This window comes from Apodemus sylvaticus, chromosome 14 (assembly GCF_947179515.1).
Source record: "Apodemus sylvaticus chromosome 14, mApoSyl1.1, whole genome shotgun sequence".
Classification (NCBI taxonomy): Eukaryota; Metazoa; Chordata; class Mammalia; order Rodentia; family Muridae; genus Apodemus; species Apodemus sylvaticus.
In genome coordinates, this window is record NC_067485.1 from 82,212,536 (window position 1) to 82,240,478 (window position 27,943).

Genomic DNA, 27,943 nt, shown 5'->3' on the forward strand with positions numbered 1-27,943 from the left:
ACAGCAAAAGGATGGTTCCTGTTTTTTTTTTTCATCCATTATATTTGTCTGTGTCTTTTTACTGGGGGAGTTTAGACCATTACTATTAAGACATTTTAATGACCAGTGATTGTTGATTACTCTTATTTTTATGATGTGTGTGTGTATATACACTATATCACTTTCTGTAGGGCTAGATTTGTAGATAGTGTTTAAATTTGTTTTTATTATGGAATATCTTATTTTCTCCGTGTTTAGTGACTGAGAGTTTGGCTGGGTATAATTGTATTCTGGGCTGGCCCCTGTGGTCTTTTAGAGTCTGTAGAATATTTATCTATGCCCTTCTAGTTTTAAAAGTCTCCACTGAGAAGTCAGATATAATTCTAATAGGGATGCTTTGATGTGTTACTTGGTCTTTTCCTCTTGCAACTTTTAATATTATTTCTTTTTTCTGTATGGTTAGGGTTTTGATTATTATGTATGAGGGGACCTTCTTTTCTGGTCCAATATATATGCTTCTTATACTTTTATAGGCATCTCCTTCTTTAGGTTAGGAATAGTTTCTTCTATGACTTTGTTGAAAATATTTTCTGGGCTTTTAAACTGGGTTTCTTAGTTTTCTCTATTCCTATTATTCTTAGATTTGGTCTTTTCATACTGTCTGAGGTTTCCTGGATGTTTTGTGGCAGGAAATTTTTAGATTTAACATTTTCTTTGTCCAATATACCCTTTTTTCCCTATTGTATATTCAACACCTGTGATTGTTGCATTTCTTGTATTCTGTTGGTTGTCTTTGTTCAAATTCCCAATATTTTAATTTCCAGCATTCCCTCAGTTTGGGTTTTCTTCATTGCTTCTATATCCATATTCAGGTCTTGCACAGTTTTGTTCTGTTCCTGGCATTGTTTGTCCTTTCCTGGGTTTCTTTAAGGGATTTATTAACTTCTTCTTCAAGGGGCTATATTATTTTTATACAGGCTATTGCTAGGCCTTTTCTTTGGGTTTCAGCTATGTTGGAATATTAAATGCTTGTGGGGTAGGATAGCTGGGCTCTGGTAGAGATGTATTGTCTTGGTCGTTATTAATTGTGTTTTTATGCTGATGTTTAGGTATCTGGGATTGGGAGTCTGGGTAATAATATCTAGTTTTGTCTTTGTTGGGTGAGTGCTTTGATCTTTGGTTTCTGATTACTACCTGGACTTTGGGAGCATGTGTTGGCTATGTGTGGTTTGCTGAATAGCTTCTGTGGATCTGTTTTTCTGGCCTGCTTGGCTGGTGTGTTTGGTGTTGTGAGGCTGGCATCATGGGGTAACTTTGGGGAAAGGAAAGTTGAAGGAGAAGATACTTGTTATCCATTGAGGGTGATGTCAGGGAGGAGAAGGCGGCCACAGTAGGTTTTCTGCCTCCTCTGGAGATGAGACTCGGATCTGGAGGAGCAGCGGGAGAGGTGTGTCTCTGCTTACTCGTTACTCTGCTCCATTATTCTTTTTTAATAATTGCATATTCTTTGATAATTCCACACTTGTGTGCAACATATTCAGATAGTATTCATCTTGTACTTCCTCCTGCAATGCTTCCCATGATCCCATGCCCCTCCCCCCTTTTTTCTGAACGTCATGACTTCTTTCTTCTACTGTGTGGGTTTCAGGGACTGAACTCCGATTGTCACTCTGGGTGGCAAGATCACTTACTTGCTCAGCCCTCTCTTGGGGCCAGTTCTGTGGTTCTTTATTATTAGGACCACTTCATTAGTGATGAGGATGGACCAGGATTCCGTCTTCTGGTTACAACTGCTGTGTGGTAAGCAGATGCCCCCTATCTGTTGTGGAGTCAGACGCTGCTTACAGCAGCAGTTGGAGCTTGGGCTACAGCTTAGTTTGTAGAGTGTTTACCCAGCTTGTATGAACGCTGAGCTCAGCCTGCAGAACTACACAAGCTTGTCACAGCGGTGGTGTAAGCCTGTGATCCTAGTGCTTGGGAGGGAAAGGTAGAAGGATCAGGAGCTCAAGGGCATGCTCTGTCTGCTACAGAGGGATTTGGAGGCCAGCCTGGTCTGTATGAGATTCTTCCTCAAAGCTAACCAAGAAAACCATCTTCAAACCTCACAAAACTAAACATGGAGGAATGCTATCTCTCTGTGCCAGGGCTCTGGATTGGACAAGCGTGACTGTTGTTGAGATCGCTGTGCAGCAGATTCCTCTCTTCTGTTTTGGATGTCAGGTCCCGGAAGACTAGCACCACACAGTGCTTTACAGCTTTAGAAATCCTCCGAGTAAGAAGCCCGGAAAAGCTGTTTTGCTCACAGCCTGCCCTGCTGATCTAGTGACTGACAAGGGGTTTAGCGATGGAAGACATTCTAATTATCTGTAGTCACTGACTGTGCAACCTTGGACAAAACAGCCTGTTTTGGGCCCTTTAGTTTTCCTGTCTGTGACTGGTTGGTGGGAGTAACCATTCCTCAATGGTCAGTTCTTTAACCATCAACTTTGTGGTGATGTAATATTGAATCTGACCACAAGATGGGGCTATTAGCTAAGATTCACTGAGAGCCAGTTTTTTTTTAAAAGTATATATGCTTTAAATTCCCTAGTAAGCATTCTTTTGTCGAAATACATACATAGTTCAATCATTAGAACCAACATAAGGTGATAAAAAGAGACTTCTAGACTTCTACAACACACACACACACACACACATACACACACACACTAGGAGAAAAGGTTCCTAAGTCAGACAGTGGGGAACTTCAGAGAATAAAAGAGAGCAAAGCTGTGTGTTTGCTCTCCCACCAGCAACTGTGTTCGTGGAAGTGTTTCCTTTAAAGGACAAGGAAACAGGAGGAAGGAGAAAGGGAGAAGACACTTTGTTTCTGTTGACAGTGCTACTCTGCTTCTTCGCCAGTGGCAGAGGAAGTAAAAACATTTCAATTTTCTTTACATTGTAGAGACACCATATAGAAGACAATCATTGCCACGCTGATAACTCATTGCTCCTCAGGAAAGTCAAAGAAGGAAGACATGGAATCCAATAGACAAGCTTGTCACGATCATGGCTAGAAGCCTGTCAACTGTAAGTTGTGAGTGTATTTGAGGCTTAGATTTCTGTTTTGAGGATTGAGACCATCCACTAAGGACGGATAGGATGTTCTCTCTGCAGGCGCTGATGAGGCGTGAAATTTGCATGTAGTTCAAACCAGGTGCACCAGCATCTCTCCTCAGTCTAAAAGAAACATTTAATTTGCCATCATTTTGTGTGTGTGTGTGTATTTGTATTACTATGTGTATCTGTATATACAAGTGTACATGCATTTCCTCTTTTAAAAGATTTTTGATTTTTTAAAAAATGCTGGAGAGAGAGGGGGAGAAGAGTAAATAAAGGAGAGAGAGAGAGAGAGAGAGAGAGAGAGAGAGAGAGAGAGAGAGAGAGAGAACATGTTTATGGAAAGTTCAGAAAAGGGCACTGGGATCTCTAGAGCTGATGTCACCAGCAATTGCGAGTCACTCGATGGAAGTGCTTGGAGCCAAACTCTGATCTGGAAGAACGGTAGACCCTGGCAAGTTTCTAAAGAAGACAAGTAGCCAACTCCAGCGCACATGTATGGAAGGCTTCTGGGACTATTATGGTGTCTGAGACCACGGGAAAAGGCTGCAGACTCCATCTGGATTATAATTAGCTGCATGTATTGATAGCACTAGCTGGCTAACAATCTCCAAGGCAAATCAGAGACTGCTGCATGAAGAGGGGAGAAAGGACAGTCTTTACAGGAGAAAACCACAACAAGACCTCCGAGTGTCTACACAAGCAAGCTAGGAGCTGTTCTGCTCTGCCAACATTAGGTGGTTAAGGTGACCTCAAAATTGTCCTTGAATGTCTGCATAAGCAAGTTACATAAGTCATATCATAACCAAGCAGAAGGTCACTTCTGGGGCGGGTCACTGAGTTAGAGTTACTGGGAACTTATTAGGGAACTTCAGGGACTGGAGTCAGAGACAAACTGCTAGAGGGGACCAAGGTGGGTGCCTAGCATCACATGGAGGTGTTTTGTCTGTCTGTCTGTCTGCCTGCCTGTCTGTCTGTCTGTCTGTCTGTCTGTCTGTTGTTTGCCACCACAGGACCTGCAACATAAGACTGTTTTTTCTGGGGCCTAGAAACTCGCTTGGCTAGAAACACTTCCTGCTCTTCCAGACTATCTAGGGTCAATATCTAACACCCATGTGGAGCTGAAACTCCAGTTCCAGGTGTTTGTTCCAAGGACTTCTTCTGGCCTTTGAGTCACCAGGCACAGAGGTGGTGCATAGACATATGCAGGCCAAACATCTCTACATGTTTAAAAGGAGAGCATTTTCTACATCTGTGTGAGCAGTAGTGTGTCCCTCCCCAACTCAGTGACAACAACGCAGCTCAGGAAGATGTCCCTGTGATTATACCGGCAACTCCATGTGCTTGGAACCACAGTTGTTTGAGTAGTTCATTTTGAGTTTTCTCTTAACCCCAGTTACCCTGTAAATCCTCCCTCAGTTCTTCCTGCCAGATTTTTAAATATTTCCTTCTTTGCTCTCTTGTAGCCAGGCTTAGATGGAAACCTTAGTTGTGTATCTATAGATGTATGTGTGTCTATACATACATATTTGCATGTGCATGCACATTTAGGGGCGTACACATGGACATGTGCATCTAGCCATCAGAATAGTTGCTAGAATGTGAATAGTGTTGGTTGGTGACAATTAACATTACTTGGAGTCTTTGGAAAGTAAGTCGTCTAGAATGAAAGCAATCCCGCATTCAGACCGAGAGGTAGGGAGGACAGTGGGATGGCTCTCAGGATCGCCCTAGCGACAGAAAGAGAGGACAGAGCCATGTCAGAATAAGATGGTACGTTCTGGTTTTCTGGTTTTAGGGGCACTTTATTATGCGGGAAAATGCACTGCACTGAGAATTCAGAAGTTCAGAGATTTAGTTCTAGCTGTTTTACTCTTTATTGGGCTGAGAAACCCATTTTAACACCCTAGCCTGGTAACAATTGTGATAATCAATATCAACAATGCAGCATTTATAGAGCTCAAGATGACTAATGTGCATTAAGGATGCTGGACATAATTCTAATTTTTCCATTCTCATGACTGTAATGAGGTCGATTTTATCACTTTACATTATAATCCTAACGGATGATTTATACTCTGGGGTTTAACAGTATTTCATTTTGGTTTTTTTATCTGTAAACTGTGGGTTTAGAATAGATGACCTTCTCGGACTTCAGCACTTTCAGTTTATAACAAGGTCCATCTGGACTTTCTATAATCCGTTTGCCATGCCCTGCAGGACAATAGAAGGGACATTATCTGTGAGGCTTATCTTGGGCATCCTGTTACTTGATTGTTTAAAGTTGGCTAAGTCAGGATCTTCAAAGCTATCCAGACCTAATTGCTGGAATCTGTGACAGTAGCTTATGGGGTTTTAAGATGTGTTGTGACTCAAGGGTCATGAGATGGGGAAAACACTGTGGCTTATCCAGATGGTCCCGGGCGTAAACCACAGCGCCCTTCTAAGTGGGCATAAACTACAGCGCCCTTCTAAGCAGGCTGCGGATTTAACATAAAAAAAAAAAAACCAAACAAACAACCAAAGGCAGAAACAGAGGGTTTCAGTTACAACCCAAAGAAAGCATGGGACTATGAGGAACAGGGAGAAATGAAGCAATTCTTTCTCCCCAAACCCCAGAGGGAGGACAGCCCTGCTGATCCCCATCCTAGGATGTCAAATTTCTGGCCACGACAGGTCTATAAGCCACCAATGTTGTTATAAACTGTGACGACACCAAAGGCAACCTAGCACAGCATCCAGGTGCCCCCTGGCAGTTCTTCCCTAGTCCTAAATGAATTACTTAATCAAAGCCCAGGAGAAGAAAGGACACAGATGCAGACAGAAGCTGACCATGTTGTAAAACGTTCTTCCTCTGATCACACAAGTCTGAAGGAAGCAGGGACCACAGAGAGAAGGGCTGAAGTTGTTGTCTAGTGTTGACTTAAGAATGTTAGATCTGTGATGTGAGACCAGGAGTCTGAGGTCAGGACCTAAATGTTCCTCTGCTACTTTCTGGCTATCAGTTCTTAGGAAGGTCTGGACCGAGTTCTGAGCCTAATTGCCACACCCCATCTCTCCCGAAAACCAGGGTTGAGGATGCTGACTGAATGCCTTCCCTAGGGATCGCTGAGATCATGGGTGTGGAACGTTTTGCAGGCTGAGACACACATGAGCATACTCAGGGTGTGTGCGTGTGTACGTGTGCGAGTGTGTGTGCTTGTAACCTCTGCCCTGACTTACTAAACAACAGCACCAATACACCAGAGAAAATGTTTCTACTATAACCACATTCTCTGCTTACTTCCCAGGGATAAAAAGCCTTCGCCATCCAGTGGAGTGTTTCAGTTGATCACATGCTTCTGTAAAAGAACACTATAGTTGAATAATTTATAACCAGCGGAAATAGGTGTTTCATAGTTCAGAGACTATGGAGTCCGAGGTCAAGGTGCTGGCAGAGTTAGTGTCTATCGAGGGCCTGGTCTCTACTTCCAAGACTGTGTCTGAACATTGTGTCCCTGTGAGGCTGCTACCACTCTTTTCACTTGGGGGAAGAACAGACTGGAGACCTCACTGCTGCTGGCTCGTCAGATAGCAACGCAGATCCGTACACAGAAGCAGAGCTCTCTCATGTTGTAAACTCCTCCTAAGAGGTTCTCTTCTCCTTATGCAGTTGCACTGGAGATTGAGTTTCTAATATACCACATTTGGGGAACATTTTCAAACTATAGCAGGGAATATTTTTTTCTAGATCTCCTATTTTATAGTTATGTAATACAAGATTCAGTGACTATGTGTGGCGATACATGATATATGAATGTGTGATAATGAATCCTAATTGTCAAAATTTTTATACCCAAAATTTATTCTCTATCTATGTCTGTCATCTATCTATCTATCTATCTATCTATCTATCTATCTATCTATCTATCTATCTACATACACACATATAATACACATGCACACCTATAATACACACACACACATATCCTTCTATCTCTACCTTTCAAGAGCTGACATTATAGGTCTATACTACTATAGCCTATTTTTGTGGTGCTAGAGACAAAAAGCCAGGCTATGTATGAGGCAAGCTGCATCCGAACCCTGCGATGTGTTTAATCAGGTTCTTTCCCATTGCCCTCGATTCATAGTATTTTTCATTCTGCTTTATTCCTTCTGTACTCCCTGCTCTCCCCTCCCAATGACTAGCAGAACACAGTGGAGCTGCCAATGCACATCACTATCATTTGTGTGTGGCTAAAGGCAGTGGTAATTTCACAGCTTCCTGGGCATGTGCCACCCTTGGATTGGAAGTGAGGGTCTGCATCTGGTACTAATTATTTTTCCTCCTTTTTTGGGGGTGGGGGGAGGCATATACTTCCTGAGAGGCTGTTATCTCTATAAAGTTTTGTTGTCAACTTGATTGGATTGAGAATCACCTAGGAGTCTGTGATGGGTTTTCTTGAGAGAGTTAAATCTTGACATCTTTGACTGAACAAATGAATGATTTTTTTTTTGATAACTTTCATCATATGGTACTACTAGTGGAAGGAGATGGTTGGTTGGAGGTGGGACCTCCCTGAAGAGGTGGTTCACTGGGTATTTGTCTTTGTGTGCATTTTAAAACCCCTGGAAGATTGTCTCTTTGTCTACCCTGTTTATATACGGTGATGAAGGAGGGGTGGGGTGGCTTATTCCAGCAAGGTAGTCACTCTGCTGCTTCATAGTAAGTTAGGCTGGGTTAGGTAGGTGCTTGGTATTATCCCCCTGTGAAATATTGGTATTTCTCCTATAATCTGAGGTTATTGTTTCTTTGAGAATTGCAGAGCTATGTGGACTCAGTGCCTCCTTTGGTAAAACCTCTTTGAAAGTGTCTTGGGCTTCATCCAATGCATTAGATTTTCCAGAAAATGATTACTGTTCTCCAGCACTTCACTGGTTTGCTGACTGAGCAATGGGAGGATCACAGTCATACCAGGAGAACTCCAGGAGAATCAGAACTCACAGACAACTGGCAAGGTAGAAACAAAAGTATGGCCCAGAGGAGAAAAAATGCGGCCCTTACCCAGGAGTTTGAAGCTTCTCACCAGGAGTCAAGAGCTCCAATATAATTGCATTTGCTCAATGCCACAAACCCACAAATTTCTAGGCTTCTAATCAGGAGCATCTAATCAGAAGAAGACATGTTCTATCTCCATTGTATATTCTTAGTGTCTCTTACCTTTAGACTATATTACCTTTTAAGGTACCTCCTGATTATCTGATTTTCTCTATAATCTACTTAACAAAATGAAAATGAAAGAAAACAAAAACAGAAGTTTCCTAGCAATCTTTTGAGTTGCAAATCAAGTGTCACCAACATGGTCTACATAGCTAATGCTAAAGTATTTAAGTAAAGGTCTCTGTAAGTGCACACCTATACCCTCCATGTGCCGTGTTCTTGCCCTGTGTACCTTATTTCTGTTTAATTATCTCCAACTTGGCTTAATACTGGCTCATTTTGAAATTCTTTTCAGTACAAGAGTCATGGACTCAGTTTTACTGAAATCAACATTTCTAATCTTTCTCGGAAGACTGTTGTGGGGACAGTGTAGAGCTGTATTTCGATATCTGCCACTGCTGACAAAACAATAATTTCTCTCACAAAGATAGCTAGAGTGGGTGAAGACCTTCAAGGCCATCTATCTGAAAGTGTCTGCTTGAGAAAACTTAGGGTTATCTAAGGAATGTGCTGTTTGCCCAGCCCAGCCCACATCTGGAAACAGGACTCTTCTTTCCAAGCCTCCTGAAGTTCAGAGCTTGATTGATTAGTGTTAGCTGTTAAATTACCTGAACATAGTAACCACCCCACAGGCTTGCCACGCTCACTCTGTAGACCCCACAGGCTTCCCACCCACTGCTGACAAGTCACTCTTTGCTCATGGGTGTTGGCTGAGGTTGAGCTCAGTTTGATGTAGGGGTCAGGTAGAAAGTTAGGAAATAATTGACCCCTGCATGTGACCTTTGAGTTGGTAAATTAACCTGTGGTTTGTATTGCAGTTGAGCAAATTCTCTAACACTGAGTTTCTCCACAGTCTCAGTTCGGACCAAACAGAGTCAAAACCTACCCACTCAATGTGTTGGAAGGATAGTTGATCCATGAACTGATTCTGGGAGAATCCCTCCCAATTCTATGAAAAATCTGTATGTCACAAGTATACACCCCAATAAAAAAACCAGACTCCAGTGCTCCCTAGGCAGGGTTGGGAAGTAGACCTACACCTTACTCTAATACCCCTGCCAAATCAACTTCATGTTCATCCTTGAATTTTCTCTTTATCCAAGATTCAGTAGCATCTTTTCCTTACTACAGTAGTGTGTTGATTAAAATCTGTCCTACTCTGGTACATACCTGTGTTGCTAGCACATCAGAGTCAGAGGTAGGAGAAACTCAACTTTGAGATTAGCTTGGACAGTGAGACTCTGTATTTTCAAAAAAAAAAAAAAGTTGACCTTAGCTAGTGTCAGACTGTATTAATTTTGCTTCAGCAATCATATAACTTATTTCTGGCTTTCATGATACAATCAAGTTTTCAGACTGGTTGAGAATGGAGGCAGATCAATGAGACCCCCTATCTCTATCACTGTCAGGCAGCAAGTCACTTGTCTTACCTAACTCTGGTAAATCCATATAAGCCACTATTCTTGATATTTAAGCTATCATCTAAATATTTGTCTCAGAGAGTACAATACCATGTAACTGTAATTATCCTCTATAAAGCCCTCTGTTGAGAAATCTTGCTTATATAGTTTTCACACAAGGTCTGTGAGGTAAATGAAAGGAAGGGTTAAGGTACTAAATTTTAGCCAGTTACCGCAGTGCAGTGCATCAATATCAGCATTTGACAGACCAAAGAAGGAAGATCCTGGGAGTTCAAGGTTAGCCTGGGCTACCATGGGAGACCCTGTGTCAAACAACAACAGCAGCGATAACAACAAATACAGCAAAATAGGGTGTCTTGATGATGTCTGTGTTGTTTAGCATGATGGGAAATTTGTGATGTCATTGTGTTTCTTCAGAGATCAAAATATAATCTTTGGGAACATTTGACTGGCAAGACCATCCCCCTGGAGGCTGAGCCCATTGATGTCTTCATTGAGATTGTCAAGGCCAAGATTTGGGTAAGGAGGGCCCCCACCCCCACTCTCTTCACTTTCCGTCCAGCAGAGGATCCACTTTACAGGCAAGCAGTTGGAATATGAATGCACTCTTCCTTATGACAACACGCAGAGTCAACCCTGCACCCTGAGTTCCATTTTAAGGGTGCTTATTAATTTCTCGGGCTGGATTCTCAGTGGTCATTGCTAGCATTCGTCTTCTGTACGTCCTTTTGGCCCAGCTTAAGTTAGAAATTGCATGTTACTAGTAGCGGAACATCTGTTCAAATTGTTATTAAAGGGTCTGCTACATGATAGCATAAAAAAGCCAAATAAAACAAAATAAAAAAAAAATCTACCAACCAGCTGAGGTAGTCTGAATGAGAACAGCTTCCCTAGGCTCTGGCATTTAAACATTTATTTCTCAATTGGGAGCAATGTTTGGAGAGGTCTGGGAGATAGGGCCTCCCTGAGAAGGTAGCCTTTGAGATTTCAAAGCCATTCCTAGTTTGCTGTCTTCTGTATGCAGTTCAAAATATGAGGCTTCAGTTTCCTGCTTCTGCCAGGCAGGAGCTGTGCAGATAACTCCCTAGGGGAGGCACCCAGTTACAGAGCTGTTTGGCAACAAGATTTCTTTATCAACATCAAAAACCTAGCCTGACAAGTCATTTAGTTTTTTTCACAGAATTATGATTTCTTTATGAGACTCCTGTCCCGGAGTGCCATGCTTCAGGCCATCACTGCCCTAGGATATGTCAAGTAAGTTAAACTTATCAGAAACTTAAAGATTTATACAAACCTATAGTCACTTTTGTGGTTCAGTAGGGTATACACACACACACACACACACACACACACACACACACAAACACACACACACATAAACACACACACACACATAAACACACATACACACACACACACACACACACACACACACACACATTTGCCTGACTTTCCTCAAGGTTTTTCTAGGAAATAGTTTTCTTTCTTCTTGAAGGATTGACTCTCAAGAAAAAAGTTGTTAATCACTTTTTAAGCTAACAATTCTCTTTTGAGCTCTGTCTCTGACTCTGTTTCTCTGTCTCTGACTCTGTTTCTCTGTCTCTGTCTCTCTCTCGCACAACTTTTAGTACCTATGTGGTTCCTCACAACTGTCTGTAACTTTTGCCCAATATTATCTACTTTTGACCTCTTCAGGTACCAGGTGCGCATGTGGTGCACAGATCTCCAGCATCCATGATAGCAGAATTTCCTGTCAGACCTCAATTTTAGGGACTGGACATTTGGGAATGACAGGAAAGTTCACTTAGGCACAGGGGAAATGAAAATATTTTCTTCCTATGTATCTTAAATGGGGGGTGGTATGTCCTGTAAGTTTGGAATGCTAGGAGACAGCTCAAGAGCAAGCAGTTCCTTTACATGTGTTTCAGTGATGCAAGGAAGCCAACCACTCAGGCAAGGGTTGTCAAAGCGTGTGATCATCCTCACAGCAGCCTACAACTGGCAGCAGGATGGAGAAAAGAGGACAAAATGGATACACTTAGAATATGAAGATAATTTGGAATGTGAAGTACTTGCGGAGTTTTGAGTTTTGGGGAGGGTCTTCCTGGCACTGTAGGTCCTGATAGGATTTGAATGAAGGTTTTAACACATTCAGAAATATGTATGGGGCTTTGTTCTTTTCTTCTCTGTAGAAAGAACTCATTTCCCATCCTGACTTCCATTCTTGTCTTCACTCTCTCCATCCTTTAGAATCAGATTTCACTCAGATCAGTGTTATTTCCAGAGCCCAGGCAGGGCAAAGGCAATCCTCAGCTGTGTGATATCCAAAAGATTTACTTTATCACATTGGTGAACAAAAAATTATGGCACATAGCAAGGAACAGATTTACTAATTGTGGTCCCAATGGAGAGAGTAGCAGATAATGGGGTCTAGTGGACCCCAAATATGGCTTCTGGGAACTGACATGAGCTTTAGGTTTAAACAGAGGACTAGCTAGGCAATTAGTAAGTTAGTTAAGCAGTCTTTGTCACAGTGCGTTTGGGTGATTATTATGTTAATTCTGGTTCAGTAAGGCTTTTGAAGGAATCAATACTGTTATCACTTATTGATGGTTGTAGGTCAGGCCTGTGGTTCCTTCAATACAAGTTGACTAGAGTTTTAGGACAATGACCGGAGAGACCTTCAGGTGGTTTGGGGAGTCTGAAAAGGACATTATAAAAGCTGGCAATAATATGCCTCTGTTGCTTTTGTTGCTGTAGAAACCGAGCTCAGTTTTTTAGCTTATTGATCTTGATGCATGAATTTATGAGGCTGCAAAAGGGAGAATTTGAAGATGGCTTTATTGAAGTTAGAATAAACAATAGAGTAGGAAGATTAGAGGATTTAGCACTTTTTGAGAGGAGGGAGAAGAGAAAGGGAGGAGAAGGAAGATATCAAGTTACAGCTTTAATAGAGTAAATAGGTAAAAGACCTTGTAGGATGAGGTAGACATCCTGCATAGAGAAAGAACTGGATATCCAGAGTTTGGCTTATTCAGGTAAAGCCATTTCTCTTAGTCGATTTTTAGAGCTATTTTTAATTTTTCTACATGTGTATATTTTATATTGAGAATATTTCCTCAAACTTCCTCTCCCCTGTTTTTGAACCCTCCACCTCCCATGAGTTTCCTCTGTCTCTCTGAACATTTTGCTTCTACTTTCATGCCACAGACAGATGGGGAGATACGTCATGTAAAGGATTTTATACAGATTTATAAAATCTAGGCGCCACAAATGAAAGAAAGCTTATAGTATTTATCTATGTGAAATTATTAACTGTGGTCATATGGTGTTATGAAACTATCTCTTATATTCTGAGATACTTGAACTTTTGGACTTTACAACCAAAGTTAATAACAAATCTTGAGGTCACATGCTCCTGTGACTGTTACTCCTGTGTACCCACCCTGTTTATTTAACCTGATTTTAAGAGAACAGTGTAAGAACCAATCTTACTTGCCTTTGATTTCTCAGTAATCAACTTTGACTTTATAACCTAAGCCACTGCTTAGCTGTAATCTCACATTTGGTCCTCTTTCAAGCTCCTGCCCCAGGCATGAACATGTGTTCTCAAACTCATTTGCTGAAAACAACAGAAACAGTTGAAATCAATCTTATAAAATGAATAATCTGCCATAAATGTTGAACACAGCATAAAGTTATTTCTTGGTAAACAATGATGTTGGTAATGCTGCTTGTCATCTGGAACTGTTGGGGACAGTTGGAGTCAGTGACTTAATCCTTTGTAAAACTTCACTAGGGTTTTCTGTAAGGTGTCCTTTATTCCTTCTCCAGGAGATGAACTAAACACACATAGACACATGGGCACAAACAAAGGCAAAGAGTCAGCAACAGATCTGCAAGGCAACCTCCAGGTGGACACAGATTTAAACTCATAACAGATAAGAGGATGAGAGACACAGGACTGCAAGGAAGAGAGCTCCAGTTGGGGCTCTTGGTTAAATGGCACCATGCAGAAGTGCTTTGATCTCTTTCCTTAATGAGATACCAGATGTTAGGATTCTGTCTAAGCTCCAGTTACCTGGCAACAGCCAGGTATGCCCCTACTCACAATTACCTGGCAATAGCAAGGTAGGTCTGGCCCACTATAAAAGAGGCTGCTTGCCCCTCCTCTTTCTCTTACTCTCTGTCTCTTTCTCTTGCCTCTTGCCTGCTTGGGCTCTCCTCTCTCCCCTTCTCTTCCCCTCTCCCCCAAGTGGTCATGGCCAGACTCTACTTGTCTTTTCTCTGCCTTTCTCTGCCTCTACTACCCTCTTAACTCCCCTTCCTATGCTCTGAATCAACTATTCTATACTGTCATGTGTCTGGTCCCTCAGGGGGAAGGGATGCCTCAACATGGGCCCACTGAGGCACCCTCTTCCCCCACACCACCATAGAACATATTCTTACGCTGCTTCTTTCTTTATGATCACAACACCCCCACATTATTGGTGACCCCAAGTCTATTCTTGTGTTCCAATTAACCATACTTAACCAAAATTTTAATTTTATTAGCATCCAACAATTTCTCAGCTTATGTAAAAACCATTAACTAAATAAAGCCTGACTGTTGCTGACTCACTCTGACTTTGTGAAGAGCGTGCTTGCCATGCCTTCCATAGCTCTCTCCTCCTTAGAGTTGGTTAGCTGTGCCAACATTATCACTTGATAGAGAGATGAACTGCTGTCTTTGTTGCTTGATGTGGCTAAAAGGCTTGCCTGGGCTGCCAGCTGTCCTTCTTGAGACTCTCTAGGTGACTTGTGGAATGGGAGAAATTATTCCCTTTTTCCTGAAGAAAAATTCAGACCTATTTGATTGATCAAAAAAAAAAAAAAAAGCTGTATCTCTTAGCCTGATTTTCAAAAATTTGTGTTTTAGTTATTTTAAGTTTTTGTAAGTGTGCTTACTATATGTTTAGAATAATTGTAAGACCCCCCAAAACTGAGGGCGCCCCAGCGCCCCATGCTTCGGAAGGTGACACCCAAATCACTCACGAGAAACAGTCTTGATGCAATAGCAAGAGGATTTTTTTATTCCAGAATTCTGGGTTCCACAGCTGTACACCACACAGGGGTAGAGGAGTGTGGACCCCGAGTGCAGAACTGTGACAGCTTTTATAAGTTTACAACAAAGCCCTCGAATCACAAACCAATCAGTCCTTAGCATGAGAGCTCACATAGTGCGAACCAATCGATTTGTACCACTCTATAGTCTTTAGGCCAATCAGTTTAAATTATCAGAGCCCACGCCCATGCTCTGTGGACCAATTAATTAGTTTCCTATTTTTTTGGAGGTCTATAGCTGCGTGAACTCCTGGATGTGGGTAATGGCGTAATAGTTTACAGAAGCAAGATGAGCAAATAGTTAGCTCATTTCCAATTACCTTATGGGGCCAGGATCACCTATTCAAGGCCTTTTTGCCTAGCTTTTAAAGGGGCAGGCTCTGGAATGTGACCTTTTACCTAGTTTCTAACAAAGAGCACAAAGAGTGAGCTCTGGAATGTGAAGTGTTTGGGGCTCCTTAGAAGGCTGGAGTTAGAGCTTCTTTGGAGCGAGATAGCATTTTAAACTTCTGACTTCTTGGGGTCATTAGAGTTAGGCTGTATTATTTTCTATCCTTTCATACTCACATATACATAGACTTTATATATCTCTATAAAAAAAATCTAAGAACAGCAAGAATCTTAGATGAGAAATCTCATGATATTTGTCTTTCTGAGATCCTTACCCAACCTTCCTTTTTTAAATGTATATTAAGTATGGGTAAATTCTTATAATGAATTAAAATTAGATAAAACCAAGAACATTTCATATCATAATAAGCTTCACAGAGGAAAAACTATGACAAGAAAGCAACACCTAGAACGAAGATAAAAATGATCAGGGACCTATGACCATTCAATAATTTCTTAACTTCTATACAGCTAGATGATAAATACAGCTATAATTCTGAATATTGCTGACTCACCCTGACTCAGCATCTTCCAGACAGAGTCAGGCGGAAGTCTCTCTTGTCCTCATTCTTTTCTCTGAGGCTTTGAAACACAGTGTCATTTTAGCATGGAAGGTTTCTCCTGGCTCTCAGCTCTGATTTTGCTGGGACCCACTGCTTTCTACCCTTTAGGCATTTATCAGGAATTTGTCACAGGAAAACACAGTGTCCTTCTGGTTTCTTGCTCTTTCAGGTCAGTTTTTTTTTTTCTTCTAAACTCCAAGGTGAAAGAAAAAATAGAAACTATGTAGTCATCGACTGTACATCTACTTTAGGTGATGGCTTATTGCTCACCTAGAAAAAATGTTAAAATTCACTGTGAAGAAGGAAGCAAATCCTCATTCTGTCGATTTTTACAGTAGGCCTGGGTTGACTACTGGGTTTTTCTTGTGTCTAGAATGAGTCTTTTCTTCCTTGGTCACTACTATTCTGTAGTCAGGGCCATACTAGTACCCAGCATTTCATGGAATGGAGCCTTATTTCTGTTTAGTTTCACAGCTGAAACAAAGAAAAGTGAAAGTGTATATTCATTAAATTTATATCTGATACAATTCTGGCATATAATACACAATAGAAGGATTAATAAAATCAGGCACAAATCTGACCCTGCCAAAACATGGGAATGGACTGAAATAACAAGATAAATTATAGTGCTATTGGAAATGCACTTGCAGAATTTCAAGGCAAGGGAGTGTGACAGAGCTGGGACCTGAGCTGAGTGCTGCTGAGGGTATTCTGATCCTAGCTGAGGTTTTGAATCAATCTGGAGGATAATTCATGAGCATGTGTTTTTGAGCTACATTAATGTACAGTGTGAGGTGACACAAGAGGGTGTGATAAATCTTACCTAATGCGGCTGTGGGAGTCATAAAGAACCCGAGGCTCTTGCACCTATACTGAGCACAACAAGATAAGTACACACTAGGTTAATAGTGACTGTGATGTAGGGGACCAGGCTCTTCTGGAAAGAGGCAATGATTTCAACAAAGTCAACAGTACAGAGCTTTATCTGTTAAAGAAGCAAAATAGAGTCTGAATTTTGAATGAAGACTTACCACTGAGAAGAAGATAATTAAAGGTGAATATTCCAAGGAATTTTGATATTCTATGAACTTGGGCCCAGACATCAAACTTTCTTTGAAAAATTCTATATTGTATTTTTTTTTTTTTTGATATGGTTCCTAAAACAAATAAAGGGTGAAGAAAGGAACAGGTTCTGTAGCAGAATTCATGTTTAAAGACAAACACCGTGGTGATAATTTTGTATCTTATAATGGTGTAATTAATTATCAGGGGTAGACTATCACAGTTAGCTTTTCAGCTTAGGAGCTGAAAATCCAACGTCTTCTAATATGTAAACTTTCTCTGTGTGTTTCCTGTAAGATAGTTCTGTAAAGTCATGAAGGGATTGCAACAAAGCCAATGGACTCACTCCAACTTTATTTTAGAGCCTTTGTAATTTTGTCCCCGCCTTTCTTAACAGAAATAAAGAGTGCTGGAGCCTTGCCTTCTATTTAGCTCAGGTTAGTCAAAGGGAAGAAAGGACAGAGTCCGACTGGCTGGGCTGTGGGTATCATGGATCTCAAAAACAGTCGTTCAGTGAAACTGAATGATGGACACTTAATGCCAGTGCTTGGGTTTGGCACGTTTGCGTCTGGAGAGGTAAGTGGATCTTTTGGAACTCAAGGGTTGGATACTACCTACCTTGGAAGTAATTTCAGAAAGCAGACCACCTATACCTGCTAGATGATTCTTCTGCATGTTTCTTTCACTACCTACAGCTTGCTTCTGTTCTTGCTTGGAGATTACCTTTGGAACTTGGTGAGATGCTAAGAGGTTAGCTCTGGAGATTTGGAGGTAGATGATTTTGTAGGTGAACTATCTTTCATTTTTGTTAGTATCATTGTTTCCCAACAAATCTCGATGCTTACCATATATTTTAAGCACTTACATACTTGAGTGCATTGAATCCCTGATGTAAGTATTCTTATTGATCTGTACATTCTTAGCATCTAAAGCTCAGGCTTCTCCTGTATCTATCCTGATCTTGGTCAGAAATTCCCGTGGTAAATAGATAGGGGAGAAAATGGCTAATGATAGAAGCATTGGCTAACATCTTTGCTATGAGGTTTTTTTGTTTGTTTGTTTGGTTTTGTTGTTGTTTTGGATGAAGCTATATTTGTTAGAGAGTTTCAACTCTTTGAACAGGGTTTTAAAGATTTATACATGTCCATAACATAATTTTGCCATAGTCACCACTTAACCCACACCTCTAACTCCTCTTGGATACTCTCACATCTTCCTCTGAACTTCATGGCCTTTTGTTTTAATAGCACTAAGTCCATTAATACTGATTAAATTCATATAAATATAAGGTCATCCACTAGAGCATAGCTAATCTACTTGGGGGTCATATGCCTGAAGGAAACAGAATCTTTTCCAAGAAGCCATCAACTGTCAGTAGCAGCTTAGTTAGGGGTGAGGTCTTGCCATCCCATCCTCTGTGCATGCTGCAGTGTTGACTGGATTAGTCTTGTTCAGGTTTTGCAGAGACAACCACAACTGCTGTCAGCTCCTGAATACAAGGAGTTCTATCACACCCTGAAGACACTGTTATATACTATAACAGTGTACTATCCTGTTATATAGTAGTTTTCCTGTTCTCTTGACCTGTGCTTCTTACTAATTTTCTTCCTCCTTTTCTATGATGTTCTCTGAGCTTCTTTAAGAAACAATGAGATATAGATATTTCATTTATGGCTGAACATTTCACAGAAACCTGGTCTCTCTACTTTGACTGTCATTGTTAATGGCAAAACAAAGCTTCTTTGATAAAGACTGAGAGATGCAGGCATAAAGATAAGTATTTAGAGTGAGTGCAGCCAAACTTTTAGAAAATGTCTATGAGAAGCCACAATCATTCTATTCATAGGTTAGTATTGAAGACGTACAAGACATAAAGTAACAGTGGGACTTTGATTACATTTCTTACCACATTATGTACCCATTCAACAGCTCATTTTAATGAACTGAAAGTATCAAAGTCTAGTCACAGGGAATAGAAGCTTTGGGGTGGTGGATTAGGAAGGATTGTCTGCAAATGACAAAGGTATCAATATACTCAATGTTGGTGGAAGGATGATGAAATAGCAGCATCTGCTAGAACCAGTTTATTTCCAATGGCATAAAGATCCTTTGTGATAGATTTAAGCATGTAGTATATGTTTTGTAGCTTTTAGTCAACATCTGTTACTATTGTTAAAGACAGACTTGTGTCTTAGGGAACAGAACAGAACAGCATTTCATAATGCCCTCACTTACAAAAGTAAAGGTAGCACGTGTCTTTGAGAAACAGAAAAGAACCATCAGACGCTTCCTTCACAATATTAGAAGGTTCCCCCCACTCGATTTCTTAGTTTATTTAATTTTTATTGAATATAATCTTCATTTACATTTCAAATGGTAAAACCTTTCCCCGTTCCCCACTCCCAGAAAACCCCCAACCCCTCCTCCCACCCCCTGCTTCCAAGTATATGCCCCTCCATCTGACTCACTCCCACCTCCTCCCCCCCTCGATTTCCCTTTATTGGGGCATCTATTCAGCCTTCACCTGCCCAGGGACCACTCCTCCCACTGATGCCTGACAAGACATTCCTCTGCCACATTTTTGGCTGGAACCATGTGTACCCTTGGCTGATGGTTTAGTCCCTACGAGTCCTGGAGCATCTGGGTGGCAGAAGTTTTTATTCTGACTGTGACTCTAACTTCACCAATGTCCTTCTATGGGTCATTACTAGAACAAAAGCCTGCTCAGTTATGTGTCTTGTGACTTCATTTGTCCAGCCAAGTTAGTTTCCTGGGATGAACACAAACACAGGATATCAGATTAAATCATTAAAATAGACACTGATTGAAATTTGAGGAAAATTTCAAATCTGTAAATATTATTGTCCTGACTTTGCCTCCCAACAGCAGCCTTGTGAGGTGTGGTCCTTGTCCTGGAAACAATGGCTGGTCACATGGGTGGTTGTCAGCTCTCCCGGTGCCTGCTTCTCTCTCACTGTGGCTTTTCTGGATATGGATCTAGCATCCTGCTCTCCGATCCTCCCAGTTTGAATGCAGACAAAAGAACAGACTCATTTAAGTTTTCTGCATGCAAAATTAGTGGAACAATTTTTGTCAGTAAGGACAAATAGTAAAATAATAAATTAGGGTTTAGTGTGATGGTTAGAAAGGAATAAATACTCATTTTGACTGGTCTGGAACATCATCTGTGAGGGCCATACTTTTGGTTTTGAATGAGCAAAGCCTTTACAAGCAAAAGTAAAAGAATGGATTATGAGGTAGAAATAGAAACAGATAAATAGCAAAACATCATTAAATCAGGGGGCTGCTTGACAAATACAGAGGCAGAAACTTGCAGTCAACCATTGGACTGAGCACAGGGGTCCCTGATGGAGGAGTTGGAGAAGGGACTGAAGGAGCTGAGGGGGTTTGCAGCTCCATGGAGGGAACCACAGTTTCAACAGGTCAGACTCCCCAGGAGCTCCGAGGGACTGGACCACCAACCAAAGAGTACACATGGAGCGACCCTTAGCGCTGGCCGAGTATGTGGCAGAGGATGGCCTTGTTGGACATCAGTGGGAGGAGAGGCCCTTGAGCCTGAGGGTATTTGATGCCCCAGTGTAGGGGAATGCCAGGGCAGGAGGATGGGAGTGGGTGGGAAGGGGAGGACCCTCATAGAGGTGATGGGATAGGGAGTTTCCTAAGGGGAGACCTGGAAAGGGGAAAACATTTGAAATGTAAAAAATGTAAATAAAAAATATCCAATAATAAAGTCAGGGGTCCGACAAACAATGAAGTGAACAGTGAGAGTCTCATTGAGGCAGCAGCTAGATTTCCCTGTCATAAGTTCCTCCTGGGCAGAATGAAGTATGTCCTTGGGTGAGGCTTCCAAGAAACTGAACAAATAGCCACAGACAGAGATGACATCACCAAATTGGATGCTCACAGCATCCAACAGGAACCCACTGGAGAAGTTGAGGTTGTAAGTTGGAGCGTTGTGATTAAGCATTCTCTCCTCATGGATGAGCTGACCCTTCATACTGACTCCTCCTCCTCCTCCTTCTTCTTCTTCTCCCTTTCCTCCTCTTCCTCCTCCTTCTCACCCTCCTCCTTCTCACACTCTTCCTCCTCCCCCCTTTTCCTCTTCCTCCCCCTCCTTCCCCTTCCCCCCTCCTCCCCCTTCTCTCCTCCTTCCCCTCCTTCCCCTCCTCCCCCTCCTTCCCCTTCTCTCCTCCTTCCCCTCCTCCCCCTCCTCCCCCTCCTTCCCCTTCCCCTCCTCCCCCTCCTCCCCCTCCTCCCCTTTCTCCCCTCCTGCCCTTCTTCCACCTCCTCCCCCTCTTCCCCCTCCTCCCCCTCCTCCTCTCCTTCCTCCTCCTCCTCCTTTTCCTCCTCCTCCTCCTCTTTTTTTCTTCCTCTTCCACATCCTCTCTTCCTCAAAGTAGTGAGATTTCATATCATGGGATAAACAACAGCCACTTCTGACAGGAATGATTTATATCCTAGCTGTTTTTAAGACACATGTTTTCAATACCGTTAGCTGCTTGAGTTTTTCCATCTTCATGGTACAAAGCCAGTGGGTCAACCTGACCTTGGGCAGAGAGTTTTGGAGAACAGTTGGCACAAACATACTTGGGTCTGAAGTTGGGGAAGAGGAAAGTCTGCTTCCAGAGCCAGCTTCTTGATGAGCTTTAAAAGCCTATGAAAATTTACCAATATAATGTACAACATACATTTATGCATATTTTATTAAAGCAATACTGGTAAATTATATAATTATAAATACCTAACAAGTCCAATGTTCATGATTAAGCTTCTAATTGGCATTATGCATCTTGGCAATGGTAGGAGTAGCTAAAGATCCACTTCTTTCACAACAAAATATATATTTGAAGCATACATGGAGAGCAATGTCATAATGGTGCTGCTGCTGATGAAGATGAAGACAAGCTCCTATGCATGCCAGGCTGGCAGTGGACTTACTATATAGATAAGGGTGATTTTGCCCATCTACTCTTCCTGCCTCTCTACCTCCCAAGTGCTAAGATTGTAGGTGTGGCTGACCACACCCACTTTTCATTCTTCCTTGTGTATTAACCACCTCCTCCACCTTCTTCTCAAATACCACTTAAAAGAAGGGGAGGCAGTCCTTTTGTTCATGGAAAAACATCCAGGACCTCAGAATCTAACACAGTGTTGACACTCTGTAAATGCTTACTGTAGAAATGCTCACTACAAGGACTGGACAAATGAAGTATATTAAAAGAATCTTGCATGAACTAAGGAGCTTATTTGGGTGGACACTGCGAATGATGGGTCATAGGAGCTAATTTTCCATTGTTACTCCACCCATACCTGTGAGTATGTACAGTTGTCCTGTTGGGGGGTCGGGAACGGGGGCCTTAGAATTTCTCTCCCATTATGCTTGCTTTCCTGCTAGCTAGTTCCTTACAACTGATCTTTATTGAGTGAAACTTGCATTCCCAGGCTTCATGTGAATCCCACATCACTAATTCATTCAGTCAAGATTTAGAAGTCAGTCCTGTTTTAATCTGTGTCTTCAGATAGGTTGTAAGTCTATTATCAGTGTTTTCATCGTAAAACAAGACCAACCAAGGGGCTGGGCTGGCAGCAACTCAGAGAACATACTATGAAGAAATAAGCAGCTTTTTTTTTCTTCTGAGTTGGTCATATCTCCACCTTTCCCTACTCTTGTTTCATAGGTTCCAAAGAGCAAGGCTATGGAGGCCACCAAAATAGCCATTGATGTAGGTTTCCGTCACATAGATGCAGCTTACTTCTATCAAAATGAGGAAGAAGTTGGACAGGCCCTCCGAGACAAGATAGCTGATGGAACTGTGAAGAGGGAGGATTTGTTCTACACCACCAAGGTGAACACTCATGGCCAGAATGGCTGGAAGCTGCTGCCAATTCTGATATATTACCTGGGAGGGAGAAGCCAACCCTTTTGGTATAATTTGCATAATTTCTTTATTGCAAAGACCCATTATATAAGTACAGATTACAGGGCCAGCAAAATGATTCAGTGTGAAAAGGTACAGGTTGCTCTGCTTGGCAACCTTTGATCTCTGGGATGTGCATGGGAGCACGGTAGAAAAGAAATGATTATTCCTGATATCTGACCTCTAAATGAAAAAAAATTAAGGAAGAACAGTCTTGCTTTAATGTGGAATACAGTTACTCAGTGGTTTTGAGTTTATTAGATATTGTCTAGATGCAAAATAAGAAAACAGTTCTGTTGGATTGTCTGGCCTCTCTGGACCCTGAGTACCTAGTTCTTAAGTAGATTACCAAGTGATGTTGAGATATTGCACACAAACGGAAAAAAATCATTTTTCAAATCAGCATTGACTAGACTGAAATTTGTCACATTCTCTCAGGGGGAAAGCTGACGTGCGTGCGTGAGTGCGTGCGTGCGTGGGTGACATGATCTGAGCTGAGGTCTCTAACGATGTTTCCTTCTTATCTTACACTGGTGACAACTTGATTTTAGACTGGCTTTCTTGGAATTTGTTCTGGGTTTACTAACGACAGTGACTCCAATCCCACTAGCCCATCATTTTTTCATTCCTCGAAGACCTAAAATGTCTAAATCTCAAAATACTTAAGTTGGTTGTTTTCTAGGTCCTGTTTATATCCTCCACTTTGTCATCACTGGAATAAATGTCAGTATTCTATAGATGTGCTCTATATAGGGCAGCAGAAACCTGGGCAGGATTATGGGAGAGGATCTGGGGAAAGTTGTATAAGAATAAAATCATGATCATAATATATTATCTGAATTTTTTTATTTTTTTATTTTTATTTTTTATTTTCTAATTTTTTTGTTTACATTCTAAACACTTTCCCCTTTCCCAGTTCTCCCCTCCCCATATGTCCCATAAGTCCCATAAGCCTTCTCTACACCCATGCTCCAATCACCTCTCTCTTTTTCTCTGTCCTGGTACTCCCCTACAATGTTGGATCAGTCCTTTACAGAATCAGGGCCCTCTCCTTACTTCTTCATGGGAGTCATTTGATATGCTACTTGTGTCTTGGGTATTCAGAGCTTCTGGGCTAGTTAATATCCACTTATCAGTGAATGCATTCCATGTATATTCTTTTGTGATTGGGTTACCTCACTTAGGATGATATTTTCCAGTTCCAACCATTTGCCTAACAATTTCATGAATTTGTTGTTTTTAATTGCTGAGTAGTATTCCAGTGTAAATATACCACATTTTCTGTATCCATTCCTCCATTGAGGGACATCTGGGTTCTTTCCAGCTTCTGGCTATTATAAATAAGGCTGCTATGAACATAGTGGAGCATGTGTCCTTATTGCATGTCGGGGAATCCTCTGGGTATATGCCCAGGAGAGGTATAGCAGGGTCCTATCTGAAATTTTTTAATAAAAGTTACCTAAACATTTAGCCTCAACTGTTCTTAGCTTAGCTGATACTACAATTGAGGGTCTCTATTCTTTCACCACAATGTGTAATTTTGTTTGAAAACTGCAGATCTGGAGTACTTTCTTTAGACCAGAGTTGGTTCGTCAGTGCCTGGAGAGATCACTGAAGAAACTTGGGCTGGATTATGTAGATCTCTGCATTATTCATATACCGTTTGCTATGAAGGTCAGTTTTAGATTTTCAGGCCCTTGACTGTTGTATTATGTCAGGCCAGTGTCTGGGCTCTCACCAAGAGAGATTCATCTCTCTGAGGTGAATAGAATGCCTAAACGCTTATGACTCTCCACTACAGCTGAGCAACCTACAGGTTGCCCATCCTCTAGTATTCTGAAAGGTTGAAGCTCAAGGACTGCACGGCCTTTTAGCTATCGGGCTTGCCAAATGTGGAGAGAACTTAGACTCCAGGGGCTTCTCTACCTCCTTAGGGAATGCTCTAGCCCATGTGTATCATACTAGCACAGAGGAATCTGAATTTGGGTTCAAATTTGGGCTTGGGATCCTTTGGGCCTTGTGGCTTCGTTTTCTTATCATGGTACATGTTTGTTGATCACATCTGATGGACTCATTAACTCAGAACTGAGTCATCACAAAGTGGAGAAAAACGTCATGATTAATATCATAAGTTCTAGCTTTCACACCGTTCTGTCTTAGAAATAAATCCCAATTGAAGGAGCCCTCATAATTGGTGACATTTAGGGCTTCATAGTAGGGGGAGGGGGAAAAGTGGAGACAATCAAGGGAAAAGATGTTCTGCTCTAATCTCTTAGATAATTTTTCATCTCCCAGACTTCCTCTTTGGAGACACATGTGCATGATACACACAAAGTAATTAATATAATCTCCTGAGTGTTGGCTGAATAAGTTCATTCATTCGGTACTCTAAATAGACTATTAGGGAAAATATTTGTTAAGTTCTCTTTTTTCTGCATTCTAGCCTGGAGAAGAACTTATGCCAAGGGATGCAAATGGAAAAGCCATTTTAGAAACAGTGGACATTCGTGATACATGGGAGGTATGTATTGCTGCAGGTACCCTAAGGCATTGTGGGTAAGGTAGAAACAAATTAATAAGGAACTAAAAGAGCTGTTTTTTTAATCAGTTGACAGACCTAAGACCTATCATAATGCTCAGTCTTATTGTGACTTGTTATGCTATGTTTGTGTGGTATACCTGGGAGGCCTGCTCTTTCCTGTAGGAAATTAAGGAGGAGTAGATCTGGGGAGAGAGGAGGTGGGGGGAGAAGAACAGAGGGAACAAGGGATGGGAAACTGTAATCAGGATATAATATAGGAAAGAAGAATATAAAAAGAAAAACAAAGCCTTTTCTATCTCTGGAATCTCATCTGTAAAGTTATGTGGCATGACTTCAATTTTTAATCTCAACTATAGTTTGATGTTGTCATTTCTTTGACTTATGACTGATCAAAGATATAAACTGGATAAAGGGGGGTCATTAGAAAGAAACTCAAGGTTCACAACATGATTCCAGGACAGATAAGCACACGTTTAGAGAAGTGTAATCTGCCTTAACACAGAGCAAGCTATAATTGAGACTGAAACATGCCGTTATACATCATATTTCATATATCGCTTTCAACATCTTAGGAAAATGTAATAATATGCTTTCTACTAGCACAAGATCTGTGAATCCTTTGTCTTTGACTATGATGGCATTTATTGAAGAACCATTGTGGGCCTGGCATCAAAACAGGTGCCACTAAAGAGTGTGAGGGAAGGGAAGGGGAGACTTGAGTGTATTTTCATGTAACTGAACGAGAAGACAAGTATGTATTCATAGCAGGTGGGTGAGTTAGTCAAGGCTGTGTTCAAGTGACAATACTGCTTTAAGAAACTGAAAGTATTATGTGTTCAAAAATGTTCCAGGAGAAACTCCAAAACAGAGTGCACTACATGTTTATCAGGTTTTTCTTTCTCCCCAGGCCCTGGAGAAGTGTAAGGATGCAGGCTTATCAAAATCTATAGGGGTGTCTAATTTTAACCACAAACTGCTGGAATTGATTCTGAACAAACCAGGGTTGAAATACAAGCCCACCTGCAATCAGGTAAGCTCTTAGTCCACCTTGGCCATCCCTTACCTTTTGTTCTTCACAAACTTCTTCCTTAATTGATGCTTCTTAAATTTCTGTTTTGAATTAGCCAGTTAGATTACAGCTATTTTTCCCGAGATAGGAAATATCAGCAATGGTCCAGGTTGACTAGATTGGCAAGAACAACACCTTCTAAATCAGACGTGGACCTGAGGGTTCTATGAGACACCAAGGTGAAGATGTGTCGAAAGTGCATCCGTTAGTTTGAAGCTCAAGGTGGTTAGGGACAGAAGTGCCAATGTTTTGTGTCATTAAGGACTCTCCTTTGGGTTCCTTGAGCCATGTCAGGAATGGCTTCCATCTCAAGGCATGAGTCTTAAGTCAGATCACACACTGGTTTGTTACTCCCACACGATTTGTGCCACCACTGCACTAGTGTATCTTGCAGGTGGGATATCACTGTGGAACAAAGTGATTGTACTCGGTCGGTGTTTACAGTTTTCCTTTGGTGCTGTGTAGAGTACCTTCCTATAACAAAATTGCTGGAACATAGGGGTGAAGGTTCTATGTAGGCACCGGCTTGACAACTTCATGTTCAGTGAGTTGTGTATGTACTGTTGTCAGTTTGTGAAGAGCAAGATTATATGTATAAATTCAATATACTATATATAATTTGTATATAATTATATGTTATATGTTGTATAATACATATAATTTTATATACTATTTTATGTATTATATTACATATTATATAGTTTATAATATATATAATTATATAATTACAGTAATACATGTAACATATGTATATTATATAATATAGTTATATATGCTATATATGCTATATAACATTTTATACTATATATTATATATAATAATGTACTATATACTATATAATATATAATCATATAATATATATCTCAGAGTTGTTTTGATTTGCATTTTTCTGATGACTAATGATGTTGAACATATCTTTTTTTTTGGATCTCTTATTCTTTTTTTTTTTTAATTTTTTTTATTCGATATAATTTATTTACATTTCAAGTGATTTCCCCTTTTCTAGCCCCCCCCTCACTCCCCGAAAGTCCCGTAAGCCCCCTTCTCTTCCCCTGTCCTCCCTCCCACCCCTTCCCAGTTCCCCGTTCTGGTTTTGCCAAATACTGTTTCACTGAGTCTTTCCAGAACCAGGGACCACTCCTCCTTTCTTCTTGTATCTCATTTGATGTGTGGATTATGTTTTCGGTATTCCAGTTTTCTAGGTTAATAACCACTTATTAGTGAGTGCATACCATGATTCACCTTTTGAGTCTGGGTTACCTCACTTAGTATGATGTTCTCTAGCTCCATCCATTTGCCTAAGAATTTCATAAATTCATTGTTTCTAATGGCTGAATAGTACTCCATTGTGTAGATATACCACATTTTTTGCATCCACTCTTCTGTTGAGGGATACCTGGGTTCTTTCCAGCATCTGGCAATTATAAATAGGGCTCCTATGAACATAGTAGAGCATGTATCCTTATTACATGGTGGGGAATCCTCTGGGTATATGCCCAGGAGTGGTATAGCAGGATCTTCTGGAAGTGAGGTGCCCAGTTTTCGGAGGAACCGCCAGACTGATTTCCAGAGTGGT

General features: G+C 41.1%; 1 protein-coding gene across 1 annotated transcript in view; it reads left to right on the forward strand.

The window, feature by feature from the left end:
* Positions 1-17,268: 17,268 nt before the first annotated feature.
* LOC127664685 (aldo-keto reductase family 1 member C15) overlaps positions 17,269-27,943 on the forward strand; it is a 28,384-nt gene continuing 17,709 nt past the window's right edge. The window contains exons 1-5 of the mRNA XM_052156781.1: positions 17,269-17,393; positions 22,517-22,684; positions 24,314-24,430; positions 25,200-25,277; positions 26,206-26,328. Coding sequence (XP_052012741.1) covers positions 17,307-17,393; positions 22,517-22,684; positions 24,314-24,430; positions 25,200-25,277; positions 26,206-26,328 — 573 coding nt within the window. The 5' untranslated portion in view covers positions 17,269-17,306. The remainder of the gene's footprint in view (positions 17,394-22,516; positions 22,685-24,313; positions 24,431-25,199; positions 25,278-26,205; positions 26,329-27,943) is intronic.